This window comes from Tigriopus californicus, chromosome 5 (assembly GCF_007210705.1).
Source record: "Tigriopus californicus strain San Diego chromosome 5, Tcal_SD_v2.1, whole genome shotgun sequence".
In the NCBI taxonomy this organism is placed as follows: domain Eukaryota; kingdom Metazoa; phylum Arthropoda; class Copepoda; order Harpacticoida; family Harpacticidae; genus Tigriopus; species Tigriopus californicus.
In genome coordinates this window covers 10,383,456-10,397,649 of record NC_081444.1, presented here as the reverse complement: position 1 = coordinate 10,397,649, position 14,194 = coordinate 10,383,456, and the positions used below count along the sequence as shown (strand labels likewise).

The 14,194-nt window shown below is 44.2% G+C and overlaps 1 protein-coding gene across 1 annotated transcript in view; it reads right to left on the bottom strand.

The window, feature by feature from the left end:
- Positions 1-12,328, bottom strand: part of LOC131880267 (ankyrin repeat domain-containing protein 6-like) — a 39,038-nt gene extending 26,710 nt beyond the window's left edge. The window contains exons 1-3 of the mRNA XM_059226854.1: positions 11,724-12,328; positions 5,587-5,756; positions 5,377-5,475 (exon numbers count right to left, since the gene is read on the bottom strand). Of these exons, the coding sequence (XP_059082837.1) occupies positions 5,377-5,475; positions 5,587-5,733 (246 nt within the window). The 5' untranslated portion in view covers positions 5,734-5,756; positions 11,724-12,328. The remainder of the gene's footprint in view (positions 1-5,376; positions 5,476-5,586; positions 5,757-11,723) is intronic.
- Positions 12,329-14,194: the final 1,866 nt, after the last annotated feature.

Genomic DNA, 14,194 nt, shown 5'->3' with positions numbered 1-14,194 from the left:
GGGGGGGGGGGGGGGGGAGATTACTGAGGCATACTTCTTCTTATAGTGCGGTATATATATGGTGTTCACCCATTGATCACTTCTTTTCGGACGTGAACCAACCCACGCTAAACGAGCTCATCGAGGATCTTGAGCCTTCCACGCACCAACACGCTTAAACCTTGATATCAAGTCCGAGCACCACTTGCTCATTTTATGCAATTGAAGAAACCAGGCAAATTGGTGCTTGTGTGTAGACAGATGCAAATTGCCCACAGTCAAATTACAATGAAAGCGCGTTATCTACCTAACCTTTGTAAATCTGTATTCAATGCTCCGTGAAAGGCGCACATGTGTGCGATCTTGTGTCGAAATGATGAAGACTTTAAGACATTTTCCATCATCACGGCCAACGTTTCCCAATGAGGTCCATTTTTTCTGGCTGGACAATGACTGACGAAGGGAGGCACTCTTGACTGATTGATCGGTGAAATAGACTTGAAAAATTAATTGCAGTCTTCGGTATGCCCAAAAATGGATGATGGCATGTGAAGGTGGCTATTAGAACATATTTGTCCAAGTCCATGCGCACTCAATAGATTCTTATCGCTCGATGACCGGCTACCACAACCATTCCCTCCAATACGGCCACATTTGCGCTTTGGACATTATTATCATGTTGTGAGTGGAGACTTCAACGAAGTCAGATGGAGAGGGTCAAGAAGAACTTTGCCCAGATAATATACTAAGTGGCCTGGCTACGCATTGATCGTTTAGTAAATGCCAGAGGATAATGCAACGAAAAGCACTTACAACACTTGTGAAAGTGAAGAAGTGATAAAACTATTAACGAGGCTAATTCCATCTTTCCATGACTCTCTTCAGGGTCGAGTTGGTTTCAATCTCAACATAGAATGGATCTATGTGTCTCTATGGGTGTCGGACATTACTCTATTTCTTTGTATCCATTCACGAAGTCCACCTATTGAAGTGGATCATGTAATGAGACATCTTAAGCTCAACACTCGGCGGTGGACAATTGCGGAGCCTCAACCCTTTAAATGGCCGACTTGAACGTGGCAGATCCAGATTTGGACGTCTAATCCTACCATAATGGTCCTCTTGTCAGACTTGGACATCTTTACTTCTTGGTCAACATGAACAGATACAGATGTGAGAACATACAGCTCATACACTTACTGAAAAAAAGCCAACCAATATACTTCCAAACCAACTTGGGGGCATGGAAAACTTAACTTTTTAACTGATGCAATATGTGACATGTACGAGTAGTACACTCTGTGCAAAACTAATGTCAATTCCAAATGCGAGTTTTTCGAGTGTGACTTTGATGAATTGGAGTGGGTTGAGCAGGTGTCACGTGGGTGAGGGGGAACAATTGGTGGGTTTTTACAGTGGCCAGCAAACCCTGAGTAGAATTGTGACAGGCATGCAAAGAGCGACATTCCTTCCCAGACTGGTAGAACATGACACCCAAGATGGGATTAATTTTGTTAGACATACATGGCACAAAAAATGCTCCTCAGGGAAATGAACACCCAAAGCGCACTTTAAAATTGGATCTCGAGCTAGAATTATAAATTGGAAAATATTTTTCAAGCAATGAACCATAAATAGTACCGCCACCCCCGTAGTACAATGAGATGAAATAATTTCGTGCTCTAAATGCCAAGTTCTAGAGCTCTAATGTCTAATCTCTTGCTCAAGCACGAAATGTACTCGCTCGTACATTATGAATGAGCTTCAAGATTGGGTGGATTCAACTGGAGATGCATTTCATTAATCTCGGGGTGCACAGTCTCCTGCTCCGACTCAAAGATAGCTGTCACTTTCTGTCGATTCGTTGCTCACTCGAGGGCTTGAAATTTATCATGAATGCCCAATATTCTGTCGGGGCTTCTCGTCAACTGAATCGGTTGTCCGGCGTTGGAAGCCCACAAAGTCATCCCTCTCCTGCAGCGAACCAGGGGAAGATCCGTCGTCGACAACATATGTCGTCGTCAAATCTCACGTGAACTTGGAATTCGGATAACATCTCTCCCAATATTTTCGGGGTCCATCCTTCCATAGAACTGTTAGACCCAAAAAGCGAGGATGTGAATGGTGCAGGATTCAGAATCCCGGTGAGCAAGGGGCTCTACTTTCTGTGGTAGCTCGGACCACCCTGGGATTCGAGTATTTTTAGGTTTTGGGAGTTGAATGGCTGGCTCCATCGCCAGGGAAACACTAAATCAACGAGTCTGTTCGACTGATCGAGATCAAGTGAAGAGAGTGAGGGGAGGAAGGAAAGAAGGGGCTTTACTGTGAACATGCTGTTACAGGTCTACATAGAATCCGACACTTCAGTGTTTGGAATGCTGTATTAAGGCCGAAAAGCACTGGAATAAATCTGGGTGGTGTGAACACACGTACGCTGCAACCATTTGCGGGCGAGTGCAAGCAAGGTAGGTAATACTTCGTTGATTGTGGGGAAATCTCATTTCCTCCGTAGATGACGAAAACAAGAAGATTAATTCGTCCTAATTTGACAGTTTAGGAACTTTTCCTCGCCAAATCCGTAATTAAGCCATCTCAGCCATCGGACGTGGCCACAATGAACGAATGGAAATGGTATGTGCTTTAATGATGGCTTCATAGCACGCACAAAATGAGATTGCATTGCTCCAAAATTACGAGCGTTACCCCTTTACTGACTGACAACTTCAAGATGACCATCGGTCCGAATTGTAATGACTTTCAAGACACAATGCTAATTAGATGAGACCATTCATGACATTTGTTGTGGAACGAACTCTTGGTAGCAGGTAGCGAATAGTTGCTCGCACATACTTCCGTCTCATCCTCATTTAGAAATCTCATTCAAATCCACATAAATCATTTCACCTTTCACACTCTTGTCACACTTATTAGTCGTCCTCTGCTGGTTGCTATCAGTAGATCTCTTATCTGGCGTCCCTTATGGGCAACCAACTAACCAACCAACCAACCATCAACCAAGGAACGAACCAAGGAACGAACCAACGGAGGAACGGGCGGCCAGATGACCAACAATCACTGATCTAGCCTCGGGGGAGATCATCTATGGATGATGGTCCATGCATGAATGCATGCATGTCCCCCATATCTAGGCATGTTCGCCTTGGGCGCCCAGTTTTAATTGCCAATCTTTATAGCCAATATCCAATAGGAGTATTACTAGTTTACTACTTTTCTTGAAAACTAGCTTCGTCATCACGTCGTCGGTCTTTGCGACAATCTGGCCAAAATATCTGGACCACATCAGCCCTCAGCTTTGGGGTCCTTCTTAATGGTGAGGGTATGGTTGGATGGTTGGGCGTCAATATCCGAGGAGTGGGGCCGCAAACTCGTCCGGTCATTGCTAGTCTTACTATTAGTGATAGTGGATGTAATTCTCCGTTCATTTATCTCTTTCTCAAGTGGCTTCCTAGCGCGAAGAAGACGAGTCGAGGTGAGGCTGGAGGCCATTTGGTAATGAGTGTTTGCACTGAGAGATCAACTTCGCGTTCTAAATGGTGAAAGAGAAACAGAGCCAGAAAGATAGAGAGTTGAATCCCTCTGGCCAATCCCCATTATATTGATAGGCAATGGGGTATTTGTAGACTAGTGTTTCCAGTACATCATGTCAAACTGACATGCAAGGTCCAAATTGCCCATCGAGATGAGGAGGAAGAATCGCTGCTTCATGATCACGAGCTCACCAATTTGACTTCTCCAAAGATGGCCGGGCCCTTATTTCTGATTTTCTGCACTTGTCTCTCCAGTTTTTTCAATGAGATCGTTTTCCTGGGCCGATACTCTACGGACTTTGAATGCGTACAAATTGGTTGGCAAAACCCCGAGTTGCATCTGGTGAAAACCAAGTGGAATGCACAACTTAATTGCCTTCTCTTTATGATATTCTAACTCGCATCCAAGGTTGATAAGGGGTCCATCTATACCCGATGCCAAGAACTGTTGAAGGTGCTCGAAAAAGAAGATTTACGACCAGCTAAAGTGGTGCAACAACTATCAGTTCAGGCACTTGAGGATTTTGCACCAGCCCAAAAGCCCAATTGTGAAAGGAGACGACGCGATGATGAAGTCCCGCTGCCAGCTCCGCTCGGCCAACTGCTCTACGTACAATAGTAACCAATGGGTAACTTCATTTCATAAAATGGAGTGCGACTTTGTGCGAAATGCCTGCTAGCTGTATAATACAGGGTGGTAATGATAAAAGTTAGGAGCCATTTTTTGTGCCTTCTGCAAATGTTGCTCCCCACTCAAGGATATCCTTGATAAAATTGAAACAAAAAATATACATTACGAGGGACGATTGAAAAACAAGTAACATTTTATAAGTGATTAACTTTAGCCTAAATGAGGTTGGTAAAATCCTGGATTTCTGTCTTTGGTCAGGTCTGTCTGTCCTTAAAGGATTTGCCTTTCTTGCTTGTCCTTCTTCACTCTCGGATGGTTTGAGGATGGATATCGAAAGCCTCACTCATCACCCTGGGCCTCGTTCCGGCCTTCAGATTTAGCTATGACTTTGAGTTTGCGTTCACTTGACATTTTTGGACATGAACTTTTCTATTGCTTTAACTTTAGGCGGCCGTATTATCGAAGGGTAAAGATCACCTTTAGGCTGAAATGGGATCATTTAAGATTTATTATATTCTATAACAGTCCATTGGAATGAAACCATGTATGACATTCTTCAATCAAAGGTGGCTCTAAACTTCTTTCCACACCGTACTGAACGATCGGAGAACAGAAACTGATATCTGAATGGATGCATCTGAAAGATGGATAGCGAAGGAAGAATACACGGAGAAAGAGAGGTAAGAGACACGGCATCTCTCGTGCCCACTGAAACTGGAATCTAAAAATTGAAAAATCAGAATGGGATAGTCGGAGTCCGGCTGAAAAACTGGGTTCTCGCCTTGAATTGAGTAATATCAAGTGCTATCAGCTCACAGATGAAGAAACTTCTTCATGCAACTCGCATGCCTTCTTCATCTACCCTACGTTGAAAACAAGAGCGACAGAAGTTCGTCTTGTTCTTAGTTGAGTCCTAGATCCTGCCTCGTACGTCTGACTTGCAGCTTCATTGTGATGCTGAACATTTTCGATCTGATAAGCGCACATTTCTCAGCTTCTTTGCGTCTATTTTTCCCTCATAATCTTTGCACGAACGAACACTCCAGTTGATATCAACCTCAAGCAGCCTCACGCAATCAAATTTTTGTCCGTTTTTTTTTATTCCGACACAATGAAAACGAAACATCCTAAATCTGTGACGAATTGCCGGAATGAGAAAAGACCGGCGACGCTTCGAAGAATTTCTTATAGGTAATTATGAATCTTAGTCGAACTTACAAAGTCTTGAGCATTCACGTCGGCTCCGTGAAGAGTGAGAGCTGCCACAGTTTCGAGGAAACCGTTAGCTGCAGCTAAATGCAAAACAGTTCGACCATCCTGGAAAACCAAAAAAAAAACAAGTTTGAAGATGAAATCGATCATAAGGCCTTACTAAGATTATGAATAACAGTGTTAGTGGGAAAAGACGACAATTTCGACCATATTTACCTGGTCCTTGAGGGCATTTACTGAGTCTGGGCCGTTCTCTTGCTCTAATAGACCCAGAATAAAGTCCGTTTGTCCTTGAGCGGCGGCGTCCAGGACGTTTTGATCGCGATTCCTTATTTCCTCCATGATTATTGGTGTCAATCTCATTTAGGCACATGCCAAAGTCACATCTGGAATATAGAATGAGTATTCGTGAATGGCTGAATAGCATTGAATAAAGCCATCGACACACCGAAGACCAAAACTCTGGCAACAGTTAATGAATATTCCCCTAAAATTGCAGTCTACGATTTGTTGACAGAACAAGACAACAGAACATGGTGAACCTTGCCAGGGAGGAGCGATGGATGAATGTTGATGCTCATTCATGGCACTCAAAAGATGCTTGGCGATGATGCCCTTAAGCTCGGGCTCTGCTCTTAAGGGCTCGTCAGACAGAAGGAAATTCAGTGTCTCTCAATCTGCCTCTCCTCGTGCCATCCGTCGCTTTCTTTCGTTCATTCCTGCATGAATCCATTTGAACAAATTCTTGTTGCTGCTAATGCCAACCCGCTGTGATTGTTTACCGGATTCCTCAGAGCATGCCACTACCCTCCATCAGACCCCGAGTACAGAGAACATGCGACGAGCTCACTCAGAGACAGGAATGTATGTACTAGTAGTAAGAGTTAGATGCACAGTACAACGACAACTACAACCTGCCATCAGCATCTGAATGTCCGCGGCACGAGGCAAGACCAATGAGAATCAATATTGTTTTCCTTCTCGTTCAAGTTCTCAAGTTCTCGAGTTCTTTCACTCTTGAGAGAGCCTCTCGTCGGTCTCTGAACCGTCTGCAATAACATGAAAGACCTCTGTCAATCTTTCAGCACCACGTCGTACTCGAGACTATTTCATCTAGTTGAAATCAAAGCCAACTTGGGCAATTGGACCTCTTGAACTGAGCGAGCGAGGTAATCTAAGCTTATTCCGTACCCCAAGGAGGATCCACTGGACAGACGTGCGTATGTACTAACTACACTACGTACGTATATAGGCAGCAGGTTTGGGAGCTATTGTGATTTGAAAGAAAACGGTCAGATTTTACGAGTCGCCCAATCCGGTTCACAACGTTACATACCGCTTCTACGTACCACACTACTTTGTAGCTAGCCAAAATAGACGTTTAAAAAAAGGGGACCTCCATCAGGGTCTTGACGGAGCGAAAAGAGATATGGCTTGAGTTGGACGGATTATGGCTTGATTTGACAATGACGAAACCCCCCATCCCTGTCCGTTCCATTTATCACACTGCGATTCTTTGCATTTGCAATGATGTCATGCTGAACGGAATTAGGGAAATCCTCCTTTTTACCCATACTATTTGCCCATATCAGACCGATTCTCTGCAGACAGGGCAGGCTTTTGCTCTTTATTCACATTCTGCTTGCCTACCTTCTCATCAAGCAACGTCGGTCGAGCGGGATCTCGCCTGAGCACAATGGCAAAATTTGTGAAAAAGACAGCTCGTCTGGCGTTGTTCAAATTATGACAAGATGGGGATTTTACGATCTTTCATAGGAAGTCCGAGGCAATAAAAATGGGTGCTTTTGAGGGGTACTTTGGGAAAACCTTGAGTATTGTCAGTCGTTTTTGCAGTGGGTGCTTTGGCTTTGCACCCACCCCCAGTCCCCGACGTCTCTCTTGGTGTCTCGGGAGACCTGGAAGAGCTCGAGTTTGAGCAAGAAATAGGTGAGCACCGATCCATTATGCGACAAAACCCACTTGATTTACAACTGATCATTATCATTGGAATATTTTAGATTCTTTACCAGGAGAATTTCCTGAGGATGGAGTGTCATAGGGCCATTAGATTCATTTCTCAGCGAGTGTCGGAAGGGTCTACTTTGGGGGCTTATCTAATGCATCTGGGCGAGTGAGCGAGAGAGTGAGTGAGTACGGAGATGCGTGCACGAACTCGCGGGGACGAATTCGTACCCTCTTCCTCTGTCGTATAAATGCATTCTCTAATTTCATTGGCTCTATCAGCCATGATATTCCCATGATTTATTGAGCCCGCAAAGTCAGGTTGTAAACTTGGCACTACTGGGATCCAATCTAAATTCATGGTCGACCCTTGAATAACCGAGGACGTTCTACATGGTTCCTCTATCGATTAATGCACGCTTTGTTCAATGACAATGACAGGTAAAGAAATTCTTCATCCCCAATCAAGTCTGCTTCAGAGGGTGGAAAAATGAAAATGCATCCATCCATTGAGAAAGTGCAGCGGTGCTCTTGCACCAAATCCCTTCTTTCGATTTCAACTCAGTTCACGTCAGCTCTCGATTCAACGCAGGATCCTACAATATTCTGTTGGCCCGTCACCTTAACGCGCGCACACACACACACACACAGACTGCGAGGTATTAAATGTATTGGTTGGTCTCCTGTGCACAATGCAAAGGTGGGTTCCATTCTTCGAAGTGCATGCTTGGGAAGATTAAAAACCCGTAAAGAGAGCTCGCCCAAACAAAACTGTTTCCTTTGCTCCCTTTGCCCGATTTTGTTTGAAAGCCTCCTTAGATAAGATGACGTTCAAAGTACGTCAAACTCATCCCGACTATTAAACTTGAAAGTCTTTCAGGAACTCGAGGAGAAAACTGACTCAAGTCACTCAGTTCTGGGAGATTTGTCCATCAAGGAATGTCGTTAATATATCGTTCGTTAGCAGACCTGATTCTGATTTTATGTTGTCATCATGTTAAACACAATTCTAATAATTACTTCAAGTCATCCCTTGATCAAGTGGTTGAAATCACACCCTTCCGTCACACATCCTCATAAATCGGAGTTGAGTCGGCAAGTGATTAATTCGTGTGGTGAACGCTTCCAAGACTGGCTGAGACGGCATTTTTCGTCAGCATATGTTGAAAACCGAGTGCGTAGACCACAAAGAAAGAGCGTAAATCTACTCAAAGAATGACAGGAGGTGGAATTAGAGGTGTTGACTGTCGTCACTCGATCCTCCAAGGAGTCGTCGCTCTTTTTATCCTCAAACCCAATTCAAAGAACGCCACGTTCAAATCAAGCAGCCGTGGGTATTATTCTCGTCCTAGAAGTCCAAAATGGCAAGTTATGAGATGAGTTTCACAGTAGCTCGTCAGAGAACCCGAGCTCATGTTGATCTGGCCTCCTTGAAGAGCCACCATTTTGGCCAAGAACATTGTGTCATGAGTCGGGCTAAAACAATGGGCTTGTCGCTCGGATTCTGAGCTAGTCTAAAACAAGGCCAAAACACGTGCCCCACTTCTGGCTGACGACTTGACGCACTAATGTGAACCCGGTGAAAGAGAGAGGTAATGAGGCCAAATGTAAAGAGACCAATCTTCGTTCCAGGGGTTTACCATGAGCACATAAACAAACAGGGGGGGTTGACCGAAAAAGCATGCTCTACTTTTATTTTCAAACGGTCACGACTCGCATTTGAAAGTTCAATTAATCTCTGCCTCGGATCTGCTTTTTTTGCTTTAATAACATGCCAATCCGGGAGCTTCCCTGAAGCAGCATCCACACAAAAACTTATCACCAATCAATTTTTACATGACAAACTGGTTCGTTAAGGTCACTAATACCAGTTGCGAATGCAAATTCTCGTCAAGCGCAATTCATTTGGTCTTTGACTTAAAATCGTGGCACTTTCATGTGGGGAAAATTCGTCTCACCTAAATGAACACGTTCACAAGTTGTATATCCTTGGATGGTTCAATGATTTGTTTTTTTAATCGGCTCTAATGAATCTGGCGGAGTGTGCCAATCTTCTCCCGTCCGTTCGCTCTTTGGCTCTTTCGCTCGGAACGAAACGGTGCATCTTTCTCTCTATCAGAATTGAACGCGTTGGTTCCCGTAGAACAACAGCTTAGACCCTCGGAAAAGATTGGCTACTGCAGGTTGTGTGCACTTAGTTCTGATTAACAATTTACCGATTGGTATTCGTGCGTGGCCACAGTCAGTGTCTATTCATCCATATATGTGTGCGTGTGTGTGTATGTGTGTGTGTGTGTGTGTGAGAGAGAGAGAGAGGGAGAGCGATTGTGTTGTGTTTCCAGTGGCTCGACGAGGTGAGCTAATAAGCTGTTAACGGCGGCCAAGATCACACTCGTGAGATATTTCTTGGCAATGCAACGGGAACTTTTTAACCTCTGTGGAAGATAAATTTTCCAACTCTTTCGTGAGTGCTCTGGAAGTTTTTCCTCTCACCTCGGCGGTCGTTCGCATTTAAACGCTTCAATGAGTATCTACGTACGTACGTACGTGTACGTATGTACTTGTGTCTCGGTACACATTGTATGTGCAGTAGTTAGACGTGCAGACGATCGAGGACGGCGAACGACCACTGAAGCTCGAAACATTCAAGTACCCAACTCATGAGGCAGGAAAATGTTTTTCGATGTGATCACGAACGAACACAAATGATTATAGCTTACTGTGAAAGGTGCAAAAAAGATTGAGGGTATCATCGTTGTAGCTGTGTCTCATTCGTTTCTTGTCAAAGGAAGGGGAACTTCACCGAAGACGACTCGCTCCTTTTTCCTTCGCGGCCAAAAGTACCACCATGGAAGAATGGCTCCCTGAGAAATTCGGAACCTTTAATTGTTCTGAAAGACACTTTCGAAGATTGGTGCTCATATGTACACGTGGGATCCGAAAATATGGCTTTCAAAATCTATTGAGATGGCCACAATCGTAAAATGGTAACATTTTCCACGGGAAGACAACACTCCGTTCAGTTTCTAATTCGATGAACTGACGGGAAAACGTTATAACGAGTCCCTGCCCTCTGAATCTAAAACCGCACTTTGTGCCTGGCCTCGATACACGTGATCGCATTTATGATCCGCTACAACATTATTGCTTGGATCAACATTGGGCTTTTAAGCATGAGAACACCCTAGCAGTGTTTATTGGTCCTGAGAAACATATTTCGCCTCACACTCACCACAGATTTACGCCCATGGAGACTCCCAAACCAGACAGACAGACAGACAACAACGAAGTCGCCCCAAGAGTTTCGTGTGAAGGCCTGAAGAAGTGTTAAAATGATTGAAGAGCCTCTTTTCCTTCGTCAATGAGAAAAAAGAGTGAGGGAATGGATTGAATCCATACACAAGAGGCGATTGCTTCATGGGCTTTTGGGCGATCTCAGGAAACGACAGCAGCTCAGAATTTATGTAAGAAGCCATCGCAAGAGTCTGAGAAAAAAGAACAGGGAAGCTTATCTCAAATTGTGAAAATGAACTCTGATTTATGGGGCTCTGAGTGGTCACTAGTCACAGGCTAAGATGGTTGGACAAAGCAACAGAGCGAACACGCATGCAGATATTTACAACGATTTACAAGCAATTCCTAAACGAGACGAAGAACACCGAAAGGCACCACCACAAAGAGAACATGAGCATTCAACAAATTTGGTTCACAGGTCTTGAGTTCAAGCAACTCCAAGGTGCTAGGACGAAATTGCAAATCATAGGCTGGCTGTCTTAAGTTATAGGTGTCATTATTATGGGTGGGTTCGAGTCTTGAGGTGTGTCCGTTAGGAGAAATCACTCAACATCAATTTGATATCATTTTTTTTGCCTTCGGATGAAGGAAGGGCAAGGAGGAGGCACCATAGACAGTCCAATCTCACCAAAGTTGAATGCGCAAGCAAGCAATAGGTTTGCTTGCTTGGTTGGTTGGTTGATTGGGCGGGTGAGTGGAACGCATTTTTTTCTGCGGTCCTAGAGGCCAGATTTTATCAAATCATTTTCTCTCCAGATAAATTGCGGCCCATTATCATGAAATCCAACTCACATCATGCGGTTAAGGAGGCCCCTGTCTTAATTCACCTCTTCTGGACTGCAGCAGCCTCACCCTTTGAATAATGATGCTCATAAAGGCGACAGTTGCGAGAAATTGCACGATCTCAGGCGAGGAGGCTCTCAGCGAGAGTCGAAAACTTATAAGTAGATTATCCCTGGTCACAGATGCTGGATCAATTGCTCAGCATTAGTGGAAACTAACTCTTTTTTGCAAAGGCAATTAACATTTCTTCCCTGCGCGATTGAAGGCGAATGCATTTAAGCGATCTATCGACATTTATCCTCAAAGGCTCTTACCTCGAAATTGGTCATTGACCTGAAAACACTTGAAGAAGCTATGTCTATATGTATATAGCACTACCCAAACTTCAAACACTTCACTTTTCCTCCAGGATACAATGGTCACGATTGCTTTTCGAGTACAAGCTATTATGGCCGTTGAAGGCTACACCACACTTGATTGAATTCGATGCCTCGGTTTATCAGACAAAAACTTGATCAGATCTCGTGGGCAGCTGAAGTTTCCGTGAACGACCAGTAAACGAACTGAGGTGCACCAGAAGAGCCTCTCCAAAAGATCCTTCTGACGAGTAAAGCTCAACGACAACAAAACTCACATTCGTCAGGCAAAAAGCACATCCACATCCACACTCGCCAAATAACACTGTGATGGTCTTGTCTGGGTTGCTGGGTTGGTTGGATGGGTGGTAGTTTGGGTGGCAGTGGTGCTGCAGTCGAAGATGATGATGATAAAACTTCTCCAGAATGACGATAGCGTCAAGCTCTCGTCGAAAACTGAAGAGCAGAGAGAAGACTTGCCTCCTAGATTTCGTGGAAGGGCTCCAAGTCTTGGCCAGCCAGTCAGTCAGTCAGTCAGTTACTTAGTCTGACACGCACTCGTTCTGCAACCAACCAAGTCCATTCGACTCCACTTGGTCGCCACCAAAGTTGTTATGCCTTTGCGTTTCGCGTCCTCCCATCATCATCGTCGTCATCATCGTCATCGCTGTCAAAACCCGATATTTTAAAATGAATATATTTTTACGATACTTGTAGGCAATCGTTAAATAGTTACATCATTTGTTGATTGGCTTGACAAATCAACGATTTTTGGGATATAGAAAGCGAAATAAGCCTTTTCAGGCATCACACAATGATCGATTCATGCCGAAAGAAATGGCTGGTAAAATCGGATAAAAACATCTGTTTGATACAGACTGCAATATGACACGGCTACATATTGAATTTTTAAACGAACGATGTGATGGCTCGAATTGCTCGGCGGGTGAGGTTCAATCCTCCGACCTCTCGACCCTAATTCCCAATGATTAAAATAGACATCCCAACATGTGTCGTAAAAATAATCTTATCCTCGAAACGAGACTTTAAGCTTGTTAATTTTTTGAGAGTATTTGATGGATTACTCAAAGTGCCACAATACGACTTGACAGCATAAATGGACTATGAGTTTTACCATTTCTAACGACAATGATTACTTTCCGAAATAGGTTTTCTCCGAAGGCGGTCTTCGAACCCACGACCTCTGGGGAACCATGTCGTGCCTCTATCGGGTACATTAGACCACTCAGCTACCATGGACATGCTGCATATAAGTGCACAAAAAGCAAGTAAAAAAATCTCGAGATGCTTCTTGCCAATCAAGGTGTAAGTTATTAAGATTGCCGTCGAATTATAATGAAACTCTTGAATACGGGCAGCAACGACTCGCTGATGTCCAAAAAACTGGAAAATACTAAAGTTTTCAACGCACGATTATGGTTAGTAGAATTAGTATTGCTCAATGTAATGCATATTTTACCTTAAAGTGGGAGTTAAAGTAATCAAAAGTTGAAATACTTTTTATCAATGATTTACCCATGTAAATCAGTTCCTGCCAGTTCATTCACCTAGAAAGAACCTCTGTTCTTAGAACCACTATTGCACTCTCTGAAAAAGTTGGGCTCTATCTGCCATGCTTTCATGGCTTCACTCCTTTGGTGGCGAGGTGAGCGGGGAACAATGCATGCGAGGGATCTTTGGAGGCGAGAGGACAAGTGGGTGCACCAAACCGGCGTACCTACGACGTACACTACCTTTATAGTATGTATGTGCTTTGGCAGAGGGAACCTATGGAGCGCACCGAAAGAAACGCAGGGGCCCTTTTTGAGAAGTAGGGTTCCTTCTAGCCATATCCAAGCATCAGGCTCGCGATGTACAGCTTGAGGTCCATGCAATTTGTAAAATGTGCGAAAATGACTGTTTTTCGCCCAGGAGAATCCCTTGATATTGATTGTTATCGCTCAAAAGCAGTTCGAATTCCCAAGAGGATTGCCTTCAATGGCTATGGCATATTAAAAACTGTTCATGATTGCTCTCAATGGCAAGCCTGATGTCAAAGACAGGGTAAGCTTTCCGAGATTTAGTGATTACCCCTGAAAGCCTCATCCACCTGATCTCGTGTGTGTATGCGTCGTATGTGACCACATGAGCATACCAGACTAGACAGGATCTAGGGAGGGGGACCTGTGGTAGAGAACTACATAGTAATGAGCAAGGAGCAAGCAAGACGTGAGAGTTCCAAAGGATCTTGTGGGGAGCTTCACAATGCTGACTAAGGTGCAGGCAGCAAAAGCTTTGGACTACCGGGGGTGGGAGACTTCTTCTTTGTGGCAACCACGTGAGGTAAAGCTTGGGAGGGCCAATCATTTACCATGTTCTCGCCCATTTAACCCGATCAGAGGTTTGCGCTCAATTATGATCATGATCTC